The sequence below is a fragment of the Mirounga angustirostris genome, unplaced genomic scaffold (assembly GCF_029215605.1).
Source record: "Mirounga angustirostris isolate CCGP_5_RB_7025 unplaced genomic scaffold, mMirAng1.0.hap1 SCAF_12, whole genome shotgun sequence".
NCBI lineage: Eukaryota > Metazoa > Chordata > Mammalia > Carnivora > Phocidae > Mirounga > Mirounga angustirostris.
In genome coordinates this window covers 43,745,727-43,770,238 of record NW_026991720.1, presented here as the reverse complement: position 1 = coordinate 43,770,238, position 24,512 = coordinate 43,745,727, and the positions used below count along the sequence as shown (strand labels likewise).

Below are 24,512 nucleotides of genomic sequence, written 5' to 3'. Positions count from 1 at the left end.
AGGTCTGAGGGCTAGGTGTGCTCTGTATTCCTGAGGTATTGTAGCTTTAGGCCCTCTCAGCAAACACAACCAGGAAACATATATAAGTATATTCACACACACACATACACGCACATATACATATATACATACATACAGGTATACATTTACATATATATCTATATCCATCTACATATATATGGAAACCATAAATTCACACTAATATCTCTAATTCCAATCTAACACCACTGGGTTCATTTCCCCTTTCCATATTTGCAACTCTCTCCTCTAGAATTTTTATTTATTTATTTGACAGAGAGAGAGCACAAGCAGGGGGAGTAGCAGGCAGAGAGAGAGGGAGAAGCAGGCTCTTCCCTGAGCAAGGAGCCCGATGAGGGATCCCAGGACCCTGGGATCATGACCTGAGCCGAAGGCAGCCGCCCAACCGACTGAGCCACCCAGGCATCCCCATAATGGGAGATTTCAAGCACATGTCACTCAGTTAATTAAGTAGACCAAAAATTAATAAGGGTCTAGAGAATTTGAACAGAACAAAAATTTGACCTAAAGGACATTTATAAATAAAGAACATCTAATAATTAGCAAATAAACTTGTGAAATGCAACTCAAGTATTTAAAAGGAAATTTATAGCTTTAAACATATATATGGATATGGAGAATTAATTAGTTAAATGTCCAACTCAAGAAGCTAGAAAAGCAAACAGAGAAAACTCAAAAATATCTAAAGATAGGAATAAAAGAATAGTAATTTATTACATAGGAAATACAAGAGAATTTTAACAAAAGACTCATTCTTTGAAAGACTAATTAAATAGATATACTTTTGAGCACACTGATCAAGAAAAATATAGAAGAGAAACAATATTAAGAATCAAAACATGGGGTGCCTGGCTGGCTCAGTTGGTGGAACGCACGACTATTGATCTTGGGGTCATGAGTTTGAGCCCCATGTTGGGTGTAGAAATTACTTAAGGGGGGCACCTGGGTGGCTCAGTTGGTTAAGTGACTGCCTTCGCCTCAGGTCATGATCCTGGAGTCCCAGGATCAAGTCCCTGGAGTCCAGGATCAAGTCCCGCACAGGGCTCCCTGCTCAGCAGGGAGTATGCTTCTCCCTCTGACCCTCCTCCCTCTCATGCTCTCTATCATTCTCTCTCTCTCAATAAATAAATAAAAATCTTAAAAAAAAATAAATTACTTAAGGAAATTTAAAAAAAAGTTATTAAAAAAAAGAATCAAAATGATGGGGCGCCTGGCAGCTCAGTTGATAGAGCTTGCCACTCTTGGTCTTGGGGTCATGAGTTTGAGTCCCACACTGTGAGTAGAGGTTACATAAGGAATAAAAAAAGAATCAAAATTAGGACATACTTACAGATATCAGAAGCATTTTTTAAAAAGATTTTATTCATTTATTTGAGAGAGAGCACACTGGAGAGAGAATGCACCAGCATGAGCGGGGGGAGGCGCAGAGGGAGAGGGAGAAGCTGACTCTTCGCTGAGCAGGGACCGTGATGTGGGGCTCAATCCCAGGATCCCAAAATCATGACCTGAGTCGAACGCAGACGGTTAGCCAACTGAACCACCCAGGCACCCCTCACAAGCATTTTTACACAACAAAAATTATGGAAAACTTTATACTTATGACTTGGGAAACTCAGACAAAAAGGACAATTTCCTTGAAAAATTCAAGTTATCAAAACTAAATCAAGAAATAGAAAAAAAACAGACTTATGAACAGGAGATAAAGTGTGTCAGTAGCAAGTCTACCTACAAAACAAAATACGCAACATACTCTTTCAGAGAAGTTCCACCTAACTTTCAAGAAATAGGTAAATAATATTTCTCTTACACAAACTGCTCTAGAGAATAAAAAAGATAACAAATTATCTAACTTATTCTGTAAGGCTGGGATATCTTGAAACCAATAAAAGACAATATAAGAATTGAAAAGTATAAAACAATTCCATTTACAATCTTAGATTACAAAATTCTAAATAAAATACCAAATAGAATCCTACAATGTATATTGAAATATCAAAACTAAGTTGAATATATCCCAGTAATACAAAAATTGTTTAATGAAAGAAAAATCTTTTAAGGAATCTACCTTACTAGCAAGGTGAAGGAGAAAAAATATATTTCAACAGATTCAGAAAAACCGTTTAATGAAACTCAACATTCATTGAAAATTTTAAAACATAAAACTTTTCAGCCAATTTGGAATAAAAGAGACTCTCCTAACTTGATAAAGGATATCTAGAAAATAGCCCACAATAGTTGTTTTTTGTTTTTTTTTTAAGATTTTATTTGTTAGAGAGAGAGAGAGCACAAGCAGGGGGAGCGGCAGGCAGAGGGAGAAGCAGGCTCCCCACTGAGCAGGGAGCCCAATGTGGGACTCGATCCCAGGACTCTGGGATCATGACCTGAGCTGAAGACAGATGCTTAACTGACTGAGCCACCCAGGCGTCCCTCCCACAATAGTTCTTTATGGTAAATCATCAGAAATGAAATACAAAAGTATCTCCTATCAGTTTTTTTTAATTGAATATTGTGCTGAAGGTCTTAGAAGGCTAAAACAAATGTGAGAAGATATTCATTGAAAAAGAAGAAACAAAACCATCATTATCTGTAGAAGATTTGAGTGTCCACATAAAAAATCTGGTCAAATCTATCAAAAATTGAAACTAATGGGAGTTCAGCAAAGTTGCTGGAATAAAAATATCAATACACAGACCTAGAGGGTATTATGCTAAGTGAACAAGTCGGACTGAGAAAGACAAATACCTTATGATTCCATTCATAAATGGAATGTAAAAAAAAATTAAAAAATAGTAATAAACAAGCAGAATCAGAACTATAAATACAAACTGATGGTTGCCAGAGGGGAGGGGGGTGGGAAGTTGGGCAAAATAGGTGAAGGGGAGAAGGCAATACAGGACTTGAGTAATAGAATGACTGAATCACCGGAATAAAAACAGAGTATAGGGAATACAATCAGTGGTATTGTAACAGCAACGTAATGGGACAGATGAGAGCTATACTCGTGGTGAACATAAGCACAATGTATAAACTTGTCAAATCACTAGGTTTTACAGCTGAAATTAACATAGCATGTCAACTATACACAAATTATTATGTTTTATAAAGATTTTATTTATTTATTTGACAGAGAGAGACACAGAGAGAGAGAGAACACAAGCAGGGGGAGTGGGAGAGGGAGAAGCAGGCTCCTAACTGAGCAGGGAGCCCGATGCGGGGCTTGATCCCAGGACCCTGGGACCACGACCTGAGCTGAAGGCAGATGCTTAACGACTGAGCCACCCAGGTGCCCCCACAAATTATTTTTTTTAGAGGTTTTATTTATTCATTTGACAGAGAGAGAGAGCACAAGCAGAGGGAGCGGCAGAGGGATAAGGAGAAGCAGGGAGGACCCTGGGATCATGACCTTAGGCAGATGCTTAACCAACTGAGCCACCCAGGCACCCCAATTATACACAAATAAAAAAAAAAAAAGTCAATAGTATTCCTATACACCAACAACACAGTTAGAAAATGTAATTTAAGTGAAAGAAATAACTTTCAGTAATAAGAAAGACTATAGCTGTAAAAGATATTTATAGGGGCGCCTAGGTGGCTCAGTGGTTAAGTGTCTGCCTTCGGCTCAGGTCATGATCCCAGGGTCCTGGGATCAAGCCCTGCATCGGGCTCCCTGCTCAGCAGGAAGCCTGCTTCTCCCTCTCCCACTCCCACTGCTTGTGTTCCCTTTCTCACTGTGCCTCTCTCTGTCAAATAAATAAAGAAAAAATCTAAAAAAAAAAAAAGATATTTATAAAGGAAATTATAAATTAGAACCTTGTATATAAGATTTATCCATGGAGACAGATGTGATCCTCGTTCATTCATTTAACTCCTATGCAGTACCCCATAATCTATCTATGTAATAATTTACTTATCTATTCTCGTTTCATGGACATTTAGGTGGTTTTCAATTCTTTTATGTTACAAGCAAAGCTACTGCAAGAAACAACTTTAATAGATGGCTCCTTCTGTTTATACGCAGGATTTTTTTCTAGAATATTTCTAGAAGTAGAATTGCTGGTTTATGGAGTATGATACATTTCCAACTTTTTGATATTGTCGACTTACTCTCCAAAGTGACTTTACCAATTTACACTGTCACCAGCTGTGTATACATATTCCCACCACTCCACTTCTTCCCCCTTAACCCTTGGTGTTGCCAGACTTGTTACATTTTTTTCCCCCAATCTGAAAGTTATAAGTGTCATCTCATTGCAAATGTAGGCTCCCTAGGAACTATAACTTTGTTTTTCTTCCCTGCTGTTTCCTTAGAGCTACAGTTGTGCTGGTCCTTTTGTAGATACTCAAATATTTGTGGAGGAAACAAGTGAATGAAGGTTCACTGGTAAGGCTGAGCATCCTTGCTGTGTTTATAACTGATATGTTAAAGAGGAGCCCTCAAGGTGTGGAAAGCAAGACTATTATTATTACACTTGTGTTTAAAATTTCAATCTAAAACCCAGTATGTCAACTGAGGGGGAAAGTATAAATCACTTTGCTTTAATGAGAGACAGAGACTATCAGACTGTCAAGGGACCACCCAAGGAACAGAAAAGGCACTGGGCCTGGGGATCCAAAGATCTTAACCCAATCTCCTTCCAATTTAGGACTGCAACTTCCTATGTATGGGCAGATTACTTAACCTTCCTGAATCTCAGGTGTCATCATCTTAAAATAGAGAAGATGATAATAATACCCATTTGGAATCCTAAGCAGAGAGCACAGAGTTCATTAATTGGACCTTAACACAAAAATAGCAACCATCACCTAACTTCAGACATTCCACCCCACACAAAATGCCACAGATGGCACAAAAACATTCTTCTACCAGAGGTCAAGTTGGTATCTATGGACCAGATAGTACCACTATGGGCCAAGTAGTACAAAACCAGGTAGTTTCATCCTTGACATCTTCCAGCACTGCTCCAAACCCAAAGTTTCCAGTTAGCTGGCATTTCTGGGACACTCTCATTCCAGTTCTGCTCCCTAATGATCTATCTACCAACCCTCTCAATTATGTGACTTGGAAGTCCTGCTTGGCTAAACACATCCCAACATATCTCTCAATCTATTTACTGAATAGTTGCTGAACTTTGCTTTCTCCCAAGGTCACTCCTATTCTGAGCTGCCCTCATAAGGGGGTTCTTCTTTCTCCCACTCTTCATGTACTCCAGGGCTGAGACATGGCCACCAGCTTGTGGAAAATCCAAGTTTTCTGGGGACTATTATAAAATTTGGGGAGCTCTCTTTAAGAAAAATATTATAAAACTATAAATACAAACATCTTCTGATACTTCTCTCTTTTGTTTTGTGGGTCACTCTACCACGTTCATTGAGGACATAGGAACTTCTAAACGACTATGATATGAAGGAGGGGGTGAATCATCCAAAACTACAGCTTCCCTGTCTTTTTCTTCTTCAGTGTCAGTGATTTTTACCCCACAGCATTTCAGCAAACCACTGCTTGGCCACCCTATGGACCTTGTTATAATTTGCAACTGCTCCAACTCTAAAATCCTAAATTTAAAATTTCCATTCTCTGACCGCAACCCCCCTCCCTCTAGCTCTTTCACTCTCATGTAAAAGATCCCCATTAATTTTTTTCTCCATATGTTCAGCTCCTCTCCAACATCACTTCCTTTTTCTTCCTGACTGTATACTAGCCACTAAGTAGGGTGCACCCTAGGGTGAAAATTTAAGGAAGCACTCATGTTCAGGGTCATGCAAGTGCAGGGTATATATTATGTGTCATGATGCATTACTTTAATTTCTCACCATTACATTGAACTTTCTTGAACCCTTGCTCTTCTTTCCACAAGCCTTGCAAAACCAGTCCTTGATCCATCCAGTTGTTCAATGTCTCTCCCAAGCAACTGAATATGCCTGAGCAAGTGACAGACCTGCAGATGAAGGACAATACAAATTACTAATCCTCATTCTAGATCAGCCCTCAACTCTACCAGCAATCCTTTTGCACATCTGTAGATGAATGCTTTTACTCTTCCCTGCAGCAGTATGGTAGACATTGTTAGTTGTCAACTCAATTAATACCCATTTTCTTCCTTAGTCACAGCATCTCAATTTTTTTCAAGTAGCAATATGCCCAGCTAAGAGATAACTACATTTCAGCCATGAGAAGCCAAAGTGGTATAATCTGAAGTTGGGAAGGTCTTCTAGTAAAGCTCCTTAAAAGCAAAACTGATGACAGAGAGAAGCGTCTGTGTAACCTTGTGCTCTTTTTTACCCTTTGCCCTCTCAACTCCCTGCTTTCTGCCTGGAACAGGCATCTTGAAACACGTGGCAAATTGAAGATGGAAACCATTGCTAAGGATGGCAGAGCAGAAAGAGAGGAGATTGGGTTCTTTGTGATAGCAAGGAGCTTCCAGACCAGCGCTGGATGGGTGGCATACCTCCAGACTTCTCCATGTGAAAGAAAAACTTTTATCCAGTGTCAGGCACCACTATTTCGGCTCAAACACAATTTTTACCTGGTAATACAAAAAATAGTCCCAAATTTTCAGTGCTCCCTGCAAGTCTTATTCCTGCCCTCCATTGAAAAAATCAAGGTCATTCGATGCTAAAGCACTGAAATCCCTGCCTTGAGAACCTCATTTCCCTCTTATCCCAGTAACTTCTGTCCAAGGCAGAGCATTGCAGCCAGGTTTAGCTAACCTTGCCCTGCGCTTCCTCAGAACATCTTCCTAACATCCCTTCTCTCTCCACTATAGGTAACATCTCCCCGTCTGTCCATTCTGGCCATAAAGCTACCGAAATCTCTCTCTTTAAAAAACAAAACAGGGGCGCCTGGGTGGCTCAGATGGTTAAGCGTCTGCCTTCGGCTCAGGTCGTGATCCCAGGGTCCTGGGATCGAGCACCACATTGGGCTCCCTGCTCCTTGGGAGCCTGCTTCTCCCTCTGCCTCTCTCTCTCTCTGTCTCTCATGAATAAATAAATAAAAATCTTAAAAAAAAAGAAAAAGAAAAAGAAAAAGAGAATTCCGTATGGAGTTACATATTTATTAAAAAAAAAAATTTAAAAAACAAAACAAAAAATTCACAATCCTCCTTCCCACCCCACGACTCCCGTGAACTACTCTCCCAGAAGTCTTTCCTTTCCCCCACGTGCAAAAGAAAAGCGGAGTCCGTGCGCGCCAGCTTCTCCCTCAAACCGCCTACCTACCCGCTCACAGGCCACTTCCCCAGGCCCCCTGGCCCTCACTCGCCCCAAATGGCGCCCTGACTGCCAGAGCCTCTGCACCCCTGCTTTTTACTCGCCTCAGCGGGAAGCAGGCTGGAGCGCCCCTCCTTTGTGAATCGCCTCCTCTCAGGCCTGCACCGTGCAGGCTGGCCTCCTCCTTCCTCTCCCCTTGTCCTCAGTCAGCTCCTCTTCCTAAGTGTCGGAGGCGTTAGGCCCGAGGAAGGAAGGACACCAGGAGCTCAGAGGAGGGAACATAGGCTGTCCTAACTGAACACACTCAAATGGAAGGGCCGGTCTGGGAGAGCGGGGGGCGCAGGGACCGACCGGTCCTCTGGAAGCACCGACACCTGGGCGTCCACGCACTGGAGCTAGCATGGTGTGGAACACTCTTGAGCTTCTCCAGGTGCCTCGGGACAGAGCAGCCCGGCGGCGGGCCTCGCCCAGAGCGCATGCACCGGCCAGCGGCGGGAGGGCGGCGCCTGCGCAATAGGCAGGCAGCGCGTGCTAGCCAGGGTACGTAAGGGCGGGAGCCAGGGCGCCAGGTGCCGGGGACTCTCCGGGTCGCCGAGGTCGGTTTGGAGCAGGCGGGGGTGCGGGGATGCGGGTCCCGAGGGAGCAGGGTAGACTGGCTTGTGGGACGGGGGCGAGGTGTGAGCCGTGGGTAAGGAGACACTGGGCCCAGGGGAGGGGCTCCTCCAGAGCCGGAAGGGGCGGGATAGGCACGCCGGCCAGGCGGGGACCAGAGCCTGCAGGCCGGGCCCAAGCCACCGCCCTCGAGTGGAGCTCCTGGGCGTAGCCCGACGCGCTCCAGGCGCCGCACAGCTCCCCTCTTGGCCTCCCAGGCCTCAGTCTTCCTTCGGGGCTGCTGCTGCCGCTCAGGGAGCAGAGACTTGCTCTGGCAGGATACGGCCCCGCCCATGGGCAGCGCTGCCCTGTGTCCCCGATCCCAGCGAGCGGGAAGAGAAGGTGAGGACGCTGCCACCCAGACTTGGGGTTCTGAAAGGGACCTAGGATGATTTCTCCCTTCCTGGCCGCGCTGAGCGCCACTGCCCCTTCCTAAATATGAACACCTGTTTTTCAGCCTAGAAAATGAACTGCTCTTCAGAAAACAACGCGCACTTTGAGGGTGGTAACGCCAGACCCTTTTTTTATGTGCATGCTGTGGGCCAGCAGCCTTACCCGAGTCCCTGGTACCAGAATCCCACCTATAATCCATTCTCTGTTCCTGGGGCAGGTAAGAAATCTGAGAAGTTCAGTGGGGTTAGGGACCCTCCCCCTAGAGCAATACCTTAATCCACGACTTCCCTTTCCTCACCCTGTCCTGACAAAAGAGATTATGGCAGCACACAGGGGCAGTGTTTGAAGTTCATCTTAATAGGTAAAGTTGGAATTCTACCTATATGCCACTTATTCTGCCAAATACTGAAGTAGGCTCTCTCATTTGACCTCACCAACCCCCATGAGCTAGGTAACATTGCTGTGTTTCACAAGTGAGGCAACAGAGGCTCAGAGTCCGGGACTTGCCCAGAGTTACACAGGAGTCAAACCAAAATTTTATGAAACCAGTCTGGTAGAAGTACCTTAGAGCTCCTAGTCCCTATAATTTTTTCAACAAGGCCTAAAGATTCTAAAAGCTGTCCTGGGGAGGTCAAAAAAGTACTTTGGGAGAAGAATGATGAGGCTTAAATGTTGGGAGGTAGACATCTAGGATTTCATGCATTACAGAAGTGGGAGGGGGCTTTAGGCAGGGCAGGAGGATCCATGGAGTGATTCGCCCTTCTCATGCCTCTGGTAGCAAAGATAATGTTAAATCTATTCTTCAGTGTACCCTGCTGTAGATGAAGTATTTTGTGTATCTTATGCAACTGTTTTCCAAGGAGAAAACTAGGTGTGATAAGGACTGCTTTTGAGTCCATCAATCACTGATCCCACCTAAGTAGTAGAATCTTTAGTCCAAGGAGCTCCTATTGGCAGCCATTTTAAAATTGCAGTCTGAGCAATAAGGAATTTTGCCAGCATATGACTTGTGGACTTCAGCTCCTCACTGTGTCTCCAGCAAGACTGCCTACCTGACATATTTTGGACTTGTACCTCCACATGAGCTAGTTCTTAAAGAAATTTTTATATAAACATTCCATTAGCTTTGTTTCTCTGGTGACCCCTAATTAATACAGATGTTGAAATGTGATTTTGGAATGGTTCAGATGAAGGAACTGTATGAGGAAGACTCTTGAGATCAGAGGGTGGGAAATTCCTGAGAGAAAGAAATGCATATTGTATCTTAAACTTGAATTAAAAGGCTGAGATTCTGTACTTGTGCACTTTTTTCATGTAATTCACCTTAAGGTTTAAGGTATTTGTCCTGAGAGTTGTGGTTTAAGAGAATTAAAGTGATGAGTACTGGGAGTAGGAATCAGATCTGTATTGTTTGTTTGCTTATTTAACTGCAACCTAACTCAGGGATTTTAGTGAAGAAAAAAAAAAGTTTATACAATTCACTGTCTTGTGCAACCAAGAATTCCAAGAAAGAAGCCACTTCAGGCTGGCTAAATAGGGACTCCAAAGACATAATCCATATTAGAATCTATATCCCTTTATTTCTAGTTTTGTTTTTTCCTAGGTTTTGACTTTCTCTGTATTGACCTCATTCTCAGTCATTTCAAAGTGGCAAAGATGGTTACAGCGTTTGTGGGCCTGTAATGATTTCATGGCAGGGATCCCATAGAAGAAAGAGCCTTCTCTTCCAGTAGTTTCAACAAGAGTTCCAAAGCTGACTCCTGGTGGTTTGGCTTTGTCACATGTCATCCTTGTTCTACTTACCAATCCAGGAAGATGGACTAGTCTCCTTGACCAGGCTAGGTTATATGCCCCATGTTGAAGGTGGTATGAGGCTGTCAGATTCCATTTGGACAGCGAAGGTCTCTCCTTTTTCAAAGGAGCTTGAAGGACCTATTGCCAAGAGAAGAATGGATGCCAGTACAGAAAGTTGTTGATTGAAGATAATTTACATCATTTTTGGATAGTTAGTTAAGTAGGAAATGAGAGTAATGTATTAGAACTTGTTAAATGGCTTGATGAAATTATGTATTAAACAGCGTGTCTGTCATAGCCAAGGATGTAAAGATGTTCCTTGAGGGAATATAACATGAGTTCAGCTGAGCAAGTAGACTGAAGGCATCCTGGTTGTATTAACCTATAGGGCAGATTATTGTGGTTTATTTTGTACCTAGTCATTTTGACTAGGAATTATTCAGAATGAGAGGTGTAACTATTTTATGAATAACAGAACATCTCTTCACTTGAAACTGGCTTAAACCATTTTTTTATTGAAAAACTAACCAAATACATGGGCTAAAAATTAAAATAGTATACAAACAAGGAATGAAATCATTCCCTCTTAATCCCTTTTCGCAGTTTCCCAGTACCCTCCCCGAGGCAGAAAATATTGCCGGTGATTTGGGTATCTTTCTGGATATATTCTATGCATATTCAAGGATCTCTAAACCTGTATTTTGTAGGCTTTATTTTGTAGAGCAACTTTCAGGTCACAACAAAATGAAGCAGAAGGCAGAAAGATTTCCCATATACCCTCCATCATGCATAACCTCTCCCATTATCAACATCCCTCACCAGCATGGTATATTTGTTATAATCAGTGAACCTACAATGTTTCATTTCACCCAAAGCTTACATTAGGGTGTGCTCTTTGAGCTGTATGTTCTGTGGTTTTGGATAAATACATCATGAAAGCTCTCCACCATTATAATATTGTATTGAATAGTTTCATTGCCCTAAAAATCCTTTGCCTGTTCACGACTCCATTCTCCCTAAGGCTTTTTTTTTTTTTTTTTTTTTTTTTAAGATTTTGTTTATTTGACAGAGAGAGACACAGCAAGAGAGGGAACACAAGCAGGGGGAATGGGAGAAGCAGGCTTCCCGCCGAGCAGGGAGCCCGATGTGGGGCTCGATCCCAGGACCCTTGGGATCACAACCTGAGCCGAAGGCATACAGTTAACAACTGAGCCACCCAGGCGCCCCCAACCACTTATCTTTTTACTGGTTCCATAGCTTTGCCTATTCCAGAAAGTTGTATCGTTGGAATCATATAGTATGTAGTTTTTTGATTGGATTCTTCTACATAGTAATATGCATTTTAAGTTTCCTTATATCTTTTTGTTACTTCATAACTCATTTGTTTTTACTGCTGAATAATATTCCATTGTCTGAATTATGACATACATCCACTCATCTATGGAAGGATATCTTGGTTTCTCCCAAGTTTTGGAATATGTTTAGTTTTGCAAGAAACTGCCAAACTTTCCTTTCACACTATCTTGTATCATTTTGCATTTGTTCCATCTTTCATTTCCACTAGCAATCCAAGTTCCTGTTGCTGCACATCCTCACCAGCATTGGATGTTGTCAGTGTTCAGGATTTCAGCCATTCTAGTACTTGTATAGTATCTCATTGCTCTAATTTGCATTTCCCTGATGACATATGATGTGGAGCATGTTTTCATATGTTTATTTGGCAAGGTTTGTCTGTGTATTTTCTTTGATGAGGTGCCTGTTAAGGTCTACAGTCTCTTTTTAAATCGGGTTATTAATGTCTTAAGGGTTCTTTGTATATTTTGGATAACAGTCCTTTATCAGGTATGTATTTATAAATATTTTCTCCCAATCTGTGACTTTTCATTTAGTTGACAGTATCTTTTGCAGAGTTTTAAATTTTTTTTTTTTTAAGATTTTTTTTTTTTTATTTGAGAGAGAGAGAATGAGAGAGCAAGCACATGAGAGGGGGGAGGGTCAGAGGGAGAAGCAGACTCCCTGCCAAGCAGGGAGCCCGATGCAGGACTCGATCCAGGACTCCAGGATCATGACCTGAGCCGAAGGCAGTCGCTTAACCAACTGAGCCACCCAGGCGCCCTGCAGAGTTTTAAATTTTGATGAAGGTCAGCTTATCAGTTCTTTCTTGCATGAATCATATATGTCACTGGTATTTTGTCTAAGAAGTCTTCACCATACCCAAGGACATCCAGGTTTTTCTCTTGTGTTCTCTTCTAGGTCTTAACAGTTTCTGTATTTTACATGGAGGTCTGTGGTCCATTTTGAGTTTATTTTTGTGAAGGGTGTTTGTTGCAAGAGCTGTGTCTAGGATCACTTTTTGCACGTGTATGTCCAGTTCCAGGACGATTTGTTGAAAAAACTATCTTTGTTCCATTGTATTGTCTTTGCTCCTTTGTCAAACATTGGTTGATTATATTTATATGGGTCTGTGTGTAGGCTCTCTTTTCTATCCTACATTGATCTATTTGTAATTTCTTAAGTGTTTGGTAGACTTCACCAGTGAGCCTTTCTGGACCTGGCACTTTCTGTTCTGGAAGGTTATCAGTTAATTGATTCATTTTCTTTAATACATAAAGATCTATTCAGATGTCCATTTCTACTTGTATGAGTCTGGCCAACTTTATCTTTCAAGGAAATGGTCCATTTTTTTAGGTTTTGGAAGTTGTGATAATAGAGTTCATAGTATTCTTTCCATCTTTTTACTGTCCATAGGATCTGTAGTGATGTACCCTCTTTCATTTCTGATATTAGTAATTTGTGTCTTCCTTTTTTTTTTTTTTTTTACTCAGTAAACTGGCTGGAGGCTTATCAACTTCATTGATCTTTTCAATGAACTAGCTTTTTGGGTTTTTTTTCTATTGATTTTCTGTTGTCAATTTCATTAATTCTGCTTTAATTTTTATTTTCTTATTCTTCAGATTTAATTACCATTTCATTTTCTAGTTTCCTAAATTAGAGGCTGTATGATTGATTTTCATAACTTTTTAATTTTGTAAATTTCCCTCTAAGCACTGCTTCAATTTTGAGAAGTACTATTTTATTTAATTCAAAATCTTTTTAAATTTCTCCTGAGAATTCTTCATTGATTCAGTGTTATTTAGTAGTGTATTTAATCTCAAAGTATTTGGGGATTTTACAGCTATCTTTGTTTTCTAAACTCAGTTGTAGGCTAAGAGCAGACACTATATGATTAATATACTTTTTAATTCGTAGAAATGTTTTCTGGCCCATGGTATGGACTGTCTTGGTGCATGTTCCATATGGGTATTCTGTCTGATGAAGCAGTCTGTGGATGTCAGTTATTTACAGTTGGTTAAAGGTGCTGTTTAGTTCAACCACTCTTACTGATTTTTTTTTTACCCACTGCATCTGTCCTATTCTGATAGAGGAGTGTAAAGTCTCCCAATAGGAATAGTGGGTCATTCTGTTTCTCCTTGCAGTACTATCACTTTTTGCCTCACATAGTTTCACCCTCTGTTAAGGGCATACACTTTAGGGGCTGTTATGCTTCACTGAAGAATTGGTGTTTCATGTAATGCCACTCTTTATCCCTGATCACTTTCCTAGCTCTGAAGTCTGCTCTGTCTGAAATACAGCTTGTCCACTGTTTTTGATTAGTATTAGCACAGAACATCTTTCTCCATGCATTTACTTTTCATCCCTGTCTTATATTGAAAGTGAATTTTTTTGCAGACAACACAGGTTTTGCCTTTTAGTATATCTTGTAACGTTTCCTTGATTGCCAGGCATTCTGTACTAGATAAAAGGAACTGCTCTAAATAGGCCGTTAGTGACTTGTTAAGTTGTGGAGGTGGGACAGGGATCATAGTCATATGGTTCTTGAAGGACTGTGATTTTAGGTCTCAGTCTTTTAGTGAGATTGTGCCTCTGGACTATGAACTATTCATGTACTTCATCTTCCTCCTCCCATTGGATAGGGAAGGGTGGTTAGGGTGGGTCTGATATAAGTATTTGCCTACCTCCTTATCAATTAGCCTCTGTTTAACTAGCTTGTCCTGAGGTCCAGTGTTGGTAGGAATAGAGTACTCCTTGTGTATGTCACAGTGGTTTCTCTTCCCTACTCTTCCTTTGGGATTTCTTTCCTAGATTTCCTGTAAGAAACTGGTTGAGCTACTATAGATAAAACTCAAAACAAAGTTGGGGGGGGAGGGTTCCTTATGAATGGGTCCCCTTGAAGTTTTTAACTCTCAGATTTATTCATCCTGAGCCTGCAATTTGTCAATAACAGTTCAGGTTTCCCTACCCTACTACTAGTTCCCATGGAATTTTTATCTCTTGGGTTTCTGCTCCTGTAAGTTGTGCTTGTCTACATTCAGATATCTCTCCAACATTAGGGATAGCACTTTGCCCTGTAACCTACTGCTATGAAGTATCTGGGAAAAATTCTTGATTTTTCAGTTGAGCTTTTTACTTTGTTCAGAGTAAGTGACTTCCAAACTTCTTCCATATTCTTCTTACATACAATTAGAAACTCTACCAGCTTTAAACATTAATTAGACATGCAGTACACATAGTTGTACAATTGAAATAGAGGGCCAATTCATGCTTTTATAAATAGGCTGATTTTGGGGAGGGGGGGGTTGTTTTTTAATTTTTTTAGATTTCTTAATTCATTTATTTGAGAAAGAGAGAGAGAGAGCACAAGCAGGGGGAGCAGCAGGCAGAGGGAGAAACAGGCTCCCTACGGAGCAAGGAGCCTGATGTGGGGCTCGAACCCAGGACCCTGGCATCATGACCTGAGCCCAAGGCAGATGCTTAACCGACTGAGCCACCCAGGCACCCCTAAATCGGCTGATTTTGAATCAATATTAAATTCTCTGCCTCAGTACCCTCCTTCGTATAACAAGATGAATTAGTTTTCTTTTGCCTTTGGCCAACATTTCCCCATAAACCCCACCACCCAGCCCCTGATATACCACTATTCTACTGTTTCTGAGTTCATCTTTTGTAGATTTTACATAGAAGTGGGATGATATGGTATTTGTCTTTCTCTGTCCAGCTTCTCTTAGGACTATGCCCTCAAGGTTCATCTACTGTCACAAATGGCAAGATTTCCACTTAAAAAACAAAAGGTTTTGGTAGCAGTGGAAGAAATAGGGAAGGAGAATGTCCCAGAAAAGTGAAGAGAAGTTAGCCTGTGAAGGAACCCACATATGGCTAGAGCATATAGGCTTAGTGGGAGAGTGAGATGATAGGGTGACAAATCAGAATAATGAGGGCTTTTATGGCATCCTAAGGAATGTGGTCATTGTTCCTCATTTCCTGACTGGCAGTGACAATACTTAAAATACTGTCTCTCAAGTGAGGGGTCACATTTGAGTCAGAAAGATAATTCTGGGAGTGCCTGGCTGGCTCAGGTGGGAGAGCACCCAAGTTGATCTTAGGGTTGCGAGTTCGAGCCCCATACTGGGTGTGGAAATTACGTCCAACAAAAGGAAGGAGGGAGGGAGGGAGGGAGGGAGGGAGGGAGGGAGGAAGGACGGAATGAAGGAAGGAATGAAGAAAGGAAGGAAGGAAGGAAGGAAAATTCTGTAACTAGTATGGATTACAGACCTGTGAATGTCAGGGAGATGGGTCAAGGAAGTTACTAGTAGTAGTTACTGAGGTAAAAACGTGGAGATGACTTTAAAGTCCTGTGCATGGTAGCACAAGAGGGAAGGTATTACAAAGAGTAGCCACAGATTTTGCTGATTAGTGAGGGACAAAATAAGAACTCTAACACCTATGTTTTTGCAGTGGGTAGTTGAATAGGGACCTGGGATGGATGCTAGTGGCAGGGAGCTACATTAAGGTATTTTGGTCCATTGTATGATACAGTACAATATGTATGGTAGGAAGTTATCTGACTCATGAACTTCATTCTGTTGGCTTCTAACCTTTGCAGACAGTGTTGAAGTCCAAGCTGAGACTTGTCTGCTTCCTTTCTATAAAGAAAGAAACCCATATATTTTTATGTATAAATACATTAGGCCAGGCCCAAGAGGCATTATGATGCAGTCTTAAACAGTGAAATTGAGTTCATAAGATCAACCTCAATATTGAGTAAACTGCCTGATGAACATTGATCTGAATATAATTATTGCTTTTATATGCAAGGTAGAAGTTTTAACTTCATTTGTCAGTTGTATAAATCTGTCTTGCAAAATTAAATGCCTTTCCCCATGTGAATATGTATGACAGTAATGTTTCAATGTTTCTGGCATTATTGGCACCATTGTCCTGTTTACCCCTAAAGAGAAGAAAATGGGAGATGTGTGTGTGTGTGTGTGTGTGTGAATGAATAGTGCTGAATGAACAGGTTTAGAAAGGCCTGTACGTACAAAGAATTTTGCTCTATCAGAGCTGACACAATTATTCTTTCCTCAGCCACAACAATCCTGAATTATGCTTGGTGGGTGCTAGGTCTCTCTGAAAAAGTCACTACTAAGTAGGGGTGATTCATAATATGCTGACTATCTGATGGCCTGGCAACCAACCCATCAGAGAGATGCTTGCTCTTGTGGTGAAGGAGGATTCTGGAGGTCCCACCGTTCAGATCCTGAGGATATCCAGGGAGAAGTGGGGGCCAGTAGCTACCAACTGGCATGCAAGAAACTGCATATTTTACCAATCGGTGTGGCCACGTGACTGCGTACTGGCTGAATGTTGTGACTGGCTGCGGGAGACCGAGTGGCTGACTACTGTGTTCTCTTCCTAGGTTTCAGAAATGGAAGTCTGTATTTTCCATATTCAGTGGTACTCAGTGAGTCTCCTGGCTTCCTCATCCCTCAGTCCCCGTTGCCCACTGCGCTTAACCGAAGACCTGTGTTCTGTAACACAGCACAGTTCCGTCAGTGTAGTGGCTATGGAAAGAAAACGAAGACGAAAGAGACTCAGACTGAACCTCATCAGGCTGAAAACAGGACTCAGAAACAAGACACCCACTCAGAAGGTGGTATGGTGACCAGTATCCCGACTTCTAATATTGACACAGAAACTGACAACATTCCTGAACCAACAGATGGGTTTTTTTCATCTGTAGCCCAGAAGCAGCAGCTACATGGTGAGAGCCCTTCTCCTGACACTGTGTATAGAACATCACCTCAAGTAAACTATGCATCTGGGAAAGGGGAAATGAGGCTAGAACAGAGCAGAGGATCCCCTGTAACACAGTTCTGGGAGACTTTGAAGGAAACTGTCCGTTTGTATGACCTAGCTTATGGTAAAGCCATGCCAGACATCATGGTGCAGCATGGTGGGATGTCACAGAGTTCTCATGAGAGTACAAGTGTGCTTCGTAACCGTCACGAGGGTGCAGATGGCATTACGAGTAACGATGAAGAAAGCACTATCTGGTCGGAGCCGTGTCATGATGTAAGATGTGATGAGGTGGTAAAGTTGGGCTCCATCATGGACATGAACTTGGGTAAAGAAAAAGGCTATGCAGCTGTTCCCCAATTCCTGTCCTCTCCAGATGAAGCGAAAGACAAAGATAAAGTCCAGGATACCCTGATCTCCAATCTGTGCCAGTCTTCTGGAGATGGCAATAAGCTCCAGCAGGAAAGGCCAGTCTGTTCCAGCAATAAAGCCGTTGAGGACCTGAGCCTAGAGTCCAAATCCCGGAGTCCCATTAGCTTTGGGGAAAGCATGCCAGACAATGGTAGTGGGGGCCGTGGCTTCCCTGTGAAAGTGGACGAAGGTGAAGTGGTAGAGAGCAACAGCTACGCCGAGAATTATGTCCTTCCCCCTACCTCCCTGGCCCAGTTCAGCCAGGTCACTGAAGGCATTCAATGTGATATGAGCCATTGGCAGGATGCAGAGCACGGGAAATCCCCTGAGTCCTCACCAGAAAGCAGAAAGCCAACAGAAGAAGAGGCAGTCAGGTGTGGGGAACTGGATGAGGTGGTAGAGAGGGACAGCTATTCAAAGTATGTTCCTCGCCCTGCCTGGTTGGCCCAGATGAACAGCAGGGGGGTGGATGAAGGGATTCAGTGTGATAGGAGCTGGTGGCAGCATACAGAGCTGGAGAAATCCCCTGAGCAAATGCCTTGCAAAGATGAAGAATCATCACCAGACTGCAAAACTAAGGGATCATGGAAGACCATCACGAATGGGAAGTTGGAAACAGATGAAGAAGAAATGACCGTGAATGATGAGATTGAGGAGGATCATGAGAACTTCAAAAAGTGTGCAAAGATTAAAAAAACTGTGAAAGGCAGGAAGCAGAAATCCCTGAGCAACTTCTCAAGTGGGAACACAGTCTACTTATTGAAGAAAAATGCTGCCTTGAACACTGTACTTCCCAAGGATTCAGAAGACTGTGAGTTGGAAGAGGAAGCTGAAGATGAAATGTATGAGACAGAATGCCTCTTTGAAGAAGTTAGTCCACTGGGCCCTGTGACATCTTCCAAAGGAAGGATTTATCGTGAGGCTGGCAGGATCATCAGGCTGCCACCTGAGTGCTCTCTGCCTCCCCAACTTATTGTGTGGCCCACCAGAAATAAGTACAGGTTAAAGCTTGAAGAATACGAGAGCATCCCCATGGTATGCGCAGTGACAGGACAGAATGGCAGGTTCCGAGGGGAGGGACTGGAGTCCAAGAGAGCCTCTCACAAGGCCTGGGAATGTAAGTGACTAACTGGCTTGTCCTGTGTGGTTGTCTGTGGTGGTTCCATACTGGGTCCTGGATGCAAAGGCCATCATAGATCAATAGTATTTCTCCATTTTGAAAGTATGTTTTTCAACAACTGTAGGTGCCCATGTTTGTAGGATTGGCAGAGATCCCAGGTTTGAGGTCCTGCATTCTAGGAAACTGTAATATAATTTGAAACAAAGAGCTGTAGGAGATGATGGAGAGCTGGGTGGTGGTAAAGGACAGGGGGGCTGAGAGAGAAAAGAATCATGGACACAGATCTAGATGGAGTTCCTGAGAACACGCAGTCCATGTGGAGGCGGTGAATTTTGATACAAATTTGGGGGCTGTGGTTTGGAGTGAGAATGGAGAGTAGCATGGGCTCAAATGGGCAGCCAGGGCAGGTCAAGTGTGTTCCAGGGATTGAGCCTGAGAACAGCCAGCCAGAGGGGAGACCTGTGATGAGTTGGGAAAGTGGGTCTGAGCAGAAGAGGCTAAAATATTGGAAATCTTCCTTTTTAGATTTTTGTCCTGTAGGCAATAAGGAGGTGCCAAAAGAAAACTGAATAGAGAAAGGCAGGAAGAAATGTGTACTAGGCATCTTCAGCTAGCAGTACAGTGTAGGAAGAATTTGAAGCCTGTCTGTATGGATGAAATCCCTGTATAAAGTCAGTTTAATTGAACATTGGATATAAAGTGATGAGGGTCCTAACTCACATGGGAGTAAAAGATACGCATCTCAGAGAATCCATTAACAAAATTGACTCTTTAAGAAAAAAAAGGCTGGGGTTTGAACTTGAATACCTAGAGAAAATGATAACATCCATGGAAAAGTAAACTTGGGAAGGGAAATTGTTTTTGCTTTACTGTGTGGTTGTCAGTGGGAGGACTGGACTAACAGGTCATGTACACCTGGTTGAAGCTTGAGTTTGGACCACCCTATGTTTAGGGAGGGGGCTCAAATGAGTTGGATGGACCCAGAGTACAGCCCAGGGGAAGATTAGACCTGGGGTGCAAAAATGAAATGAAGCGGGTAAGTGATAATGGGATGCATAACGACCCCGTAATTAAGTTCCAGTCTTAGTTTCTAAACCAAAACACTGTCCATCTTACCTTTAGTCTTCTCAAAGTCTCATTTGCCTCTGCTGTCATTTCCCATCAGTGTGTAGGAATCAGTTTTTTCCACCCTATCACAGCCCTGTGAAGAAGATAACTTTAATTTACTCTTGGTTACACAGTTAAGATGATAATTTTCAGGCCGAATTGTCTCACTGTGTCCATTATTTTTATTTTTATTTTTTTCTGCCAAGGACTGTAGAATGATACAGAATAGTATCTCGAACAAGAGATTTTTTTCATGAAGGGTGTGTTCTTGCTTTGTTTTTCCCTTTGGTTTTTAAGTAACTTGGGTTATTTAACGTATGAATCACTTCTTCCGTCAGGTAACTGTGAGAGATGGAAAACCAAGGTACCTTACAAAGTTTCAAACAGATTCAGGGCAGATGCTGTAAAGTTTAGGAAATAGACAGCAGGTACAGAGGTTGGTATCTACCCTGTGTCCAATTTGGGTGTCTCAGCTTTTAGGGCTTTGTTTGGGGTTTCCTACTCTGTGTGTGTTCTGCCCTCCAGAACTAACACTGCTTGTGGGCAGTGAAAAATGGCAGCATTCTGACTGCGTTATAGATCTGTAGATCTATAGATCCCCGCTTACAAGTAGATTGGAGCCAAAGCCTTTCAGTCCTTTGGAATGTCATTTTTATGCTGATTTTCCACATTTAATTCCCAGGGCTGTTAATGGTAGTCTGTTGTGGGTTATATGGGATTTTGTGACTTATCCTGGTGGCTTATCAAAGTGTCCCAGTTTAGGGGTGCCTGGGTGGCTCAGTCGTTAAGCGTCTGCCTTCGGCTCAGGTCATGATCTCAGGGTCCTGGGATCGAGCCCCACATTGGGCTCCCTGCTAGGCGGGAAGCCTGCTTCTCCCTCTCCCCCTGCTTGTGTTCCCGCTCTTGCTGTGTCTCTGTCAAATAAATAAAATATTAAAAAAAAAAAAAAAAGTATCCCAGTTTAGAGCTGGGAGAGCTGGGTACTGGAAGTTCAGGGTCTCCCTTAAGGGGCTTAGTAGCATGACAGGCTTCTCTTCACACTGAGTCTTGGGGTTGAGTATCCCTGCCACACCTACAACCCCCTAGGCCTGGGGTGTCAGGGAGCAAGTGGTTTTTGGCCCTTTCAAGGCCATTCTGCCCTATAGTGGTCATAAGAAAAGACAGATAATCATGCTCAGACAAAATGTTAAGACCTTTAACTTTATCCTAAAGATGAAAGCTAAAGATATTAGTCATGATTCTCTGTATATCTTCAGTTTGTTATACAGCTAATTTAAGGAACTCTTTTATTCTATTGTTATTTCACAGGAAACAAATTGCTGTGTTCCAGCTACATAGAAGAGCTAAAAATAGTACATCGTCATGGTGGCTTAGAACACAGGATCATCCCTTGATTTGAACTAAGAAAGCGATTATACCAACAAAAAGAAAATGTGACATTGTAAAGCCTTTGGAATTAAAAGAACTAAAACAGCAAATAAATTGAATTGCATAAGTGTGTGATTCTCAAGCATTTTCTTCCCCTCTCAAAATGGCCACATCACTGGTAACACCACCAAAAGAATTGGGTCATTCATGAATACTTCTGCCAGATGTATTACTGTCTTGTAATCTCCAGGGGACCTTTAGATATGGGGAAAAGGATGGTGAATTGAGGACAGAATAAAGAGATGAAGGATTCTCCATAAACAGGAACTACCCTGATAGAGATGGTACCTTATTTATTTTTTTATAAATGGAAATGAGGCTTATAGTAGCTCCACTGATTGGTATGTCCATTTGTGGGTTGTAGTATATTTTACTTACTTCCAGTGTACACTCATAGAAACAAGGGAGACAAGAGCTCCTTATACTCAGAACCTACAATCTATATGGTTAATTTGTGGAACCAGTGTTTTCCCAATAAATGGTACAGGTTAAGTCTGTGACCAGGTGCCAAATGTTTATATGTGGATGAAGGCTGTTTAAGGCTATTTGTAAGAACAGGGCAGATGTGGAAAGGCTAGGGTTGCTTCCTGGAAGGGCTTTCTGGGTGATCGTATGAACAATATTTTGATAGCTATGGATGGGTTCACTTAGTGTTGCTTCTGAGTTGCCCAGTGATGAGTTACCTATATTTGTTTACTCTATTTTTATATTTTTTAACTGTATTTTTAACTTCCTGTGGTAATAAAGTTAACTCTCCAGATGGGTTAAGGAGATGGTACAAAGTGATGGCACTGTACGTTTTCGGATGAGATGCAAAAAGTTAAGCAAAAGGTAATAGGGTTTCTAAAGCTGGTTTTATGATAAGGTTTGTGACTTATCTCCCTCCTAACCCCTACCTAAAAGATCGGGTAGATAATCTAGGAAAACATCTGTGATGCCTATCCCCATCCATGGCTGGAGTATGGGACTCTCCTGTGTGTTTTAGTAACACCTGCATTTTCACTTTCGTAGCCCATGACATGACATGACGTAACAGGAGACTTACAACGTTTTCACCCTTGAGACCATGTATTCCTTAGGGCTATAGTAGCTCCATGGAATAGTTAGTATAGAGCCTAGCACATCATATGCACTCAAATATTTGTGAATGAATGGCTTGGTGTCAATTCAGATGAACAGTTTTGGCCTTGTCACTATTCCCACCATCATTCCAAGCCTAGAACATAATTGAAGTGGGAAGGCTGAGGTAGGAATGCATTAGCTGGAGTAACTGAACAATAAGGAAGACTTGAATCCATATAATCCAACTTCCTTGCTTATCTGGGAACCAGGAAGGCATTCCACTACTCTAACTCCCCACTAACAAGTCTGATTCATTCAAATTCCAACAATCTGATTCATTTACCTATAAATCCCCATGAGAAGATTAAAGAGTGTGGCTTTTCATTATTGTGTTAGTATGAGTTGAATCTGATCGCTTTTTTTACACCTGTGAAATGAGTTTCAAGTGTTGTGGGTGAACTAACTCAAGGCACTTAAATGGACCATAACTGGGGCTTTCTGGCTACCGGGAAGATGTTGGACCCTAGAAGGTGGGGAAGATGGTAATGCCGGTATATGGAAGAGCAAGCACAAAAAGAGGACTGGTCCAATGAACACTGTGCCTGCTTTGTAATCCTTCCCAAAGTCTTACTTTTATTCTAGAGGCTAGATAAGAAGTCAAGCATAAGTTTGGAAATAAGTCCAAGATGAAGGGTACATCCCAACAACACCTTCCCTTTCATTTTGCCAAGCAGTTATTGTACCCCCTGGCACACTGAGTTCTTCAGGGTCAGACTCTGACATGAAGATTTGTGTGCAGGAAATTTAGTGGGGAGTGCTACAGGGAATAAAATCTCTGAAGGGGCAAAGAAAGCATGATTAAGCATAGGGAAGAGGTATGGATGTGATGCAGTAACAACAAAGACCTTAGCCAAAATCCCACCAGGAGCTCCTGAGCTGCAATGATCCTGAAGAATTGTCTCAACTGGGGTAAGAGGCCACGCCTTACACCCCTGCACCCTTTGAAAAGGTCAACTGTGTATTATAATCTAATCATGGGAGTAAAATCCATTATAGTAACAGTTCTACAGATTCGGACAAAAGTCTTAGAGGCTATTTTATAACTCTGCCTACCACAACCACAGTGACAGGTTGATAAGATACCTTGGTAGAAGGAGGTCTGGTGACTTCTCTTCCTTTCCTAAATAGGACTGGAGAGTACTCAGTCTGAAAGAGATTTTAGGATAAAGAACTTTGATCAGCTTTATAGGCTCAGCGGTCTGGGAGTTGGAGCAGAGGAGGAAGAGGTTAGTTTGAGGTTCTTCTGGGTAAACTGGGCAAAAGGACTACAGGTCAAGTGATATGACAGACTGAAATAAAGGACCACGGAACCTAGGCCAGACAGTAGACAGAGAAACCTGGAGTGAGAGAGAAGAGACAAGAATTAACTTGCAAGGGTTGCAGTGGATGACAGGATTTTTCTTTCTTTTTTTTAAAGATTTTATTTATTTGAGAGAGAGTGAGTGAGAGAGAGCATGAGCAGGGGAGAGGGAGAGGGAGAAGGAGGCTCCCCACTAAGCAGGGAGCCTGATGAGGGACTTGATCCCAGAACCCTGAGATCATGAGCTGAGCCGAAGGCAGACACTTAACCGACTGAGCCACCCAGGCACTCCACAAGATGTCAATTAAAGCAGAAAGTGGAGGAAGGCTTCAGGAAGAGGTTTAACATTTAGAGCAGTGGTTCTCCAAGACTGGCCCCCAGACCAACAGTGTCAGCATCATTTGGACAGTTGTCACAACTGCAAATTCTCCAGTCCACTCCAGACCTAGTAAATTGAATTCTAAAATTCTAGGAGTTAAGACACAGCAATCTGTTTTAACAACCACCCCAGGTGATTTTGTTGCTCCGTAAGTTTGAGAATCATCTGTATTATTCTTGCATATTGTCATTGAACAAAGCTTTCCTGCCTGAAATCAGCCGCTGTCCAGAGCTAGTGCCTGGGAAAGTACAACTCACCCTCCTGGGATCACATCTTTGCTGGAAGGCAGGTGAAAATTCACACACGTGACACCAAATACCCTGCTCTCTAGGCGGCTCTCTCCTAGTCCTCCCCGATTCCACATCCTCTGGTCTTTGGCCACAGTGTCTGATTTGGGAGAAGAGAATGTTGAACAAGTCAAGTTGTTG

At 42.3% G+C, this 24,512-nt stretch overlaps 1 protein-coding gene across 4 annotated transcripts; it reads left to right on the top strand.

The window, feature by feature from the left end:
* Positions 1-7,776: 7,776 nt before the first annotated feature.
* On the top strand, positions 7,777-21,399 carry LOC123835416 (uncharacterized). 4 transcript variants are annotated; one of them, XM_064575080.1, is made up of 4 exons: positions 7,835-8,238; positions 8,354-8,506; positions 16,838-18,745; positions 21,164-21,399. In XM_064575080.1, coding segments are annotated over exons 2-4 (2,055 nt in total). In that variant the 5' UTR covers positions 7,835-8,238; positions 8,354-8,361; the 3' UTR covers positions 21,166-21,399. The 4 variants fall into 4 exon arrangements, with proteins under 4 accessions (XP_064431149.1, XP_064431148.1, XP_064431151.1 ...); XM_064575079.1 differs by lacking the exon at positions 21,164-21,399 and having other exon boundaries at positions 7,777-7,841; positions 16,838-18,871; XM_064575078.1 differs by lacking the exon at positions 21,164-21,399 and having other exon boundaries at positions 7,834-8,238; positions 16,838-18,871.
* The last annotated feature ends 3,113 nt before the right edge of the window (positions 21,400-24,512 follow it).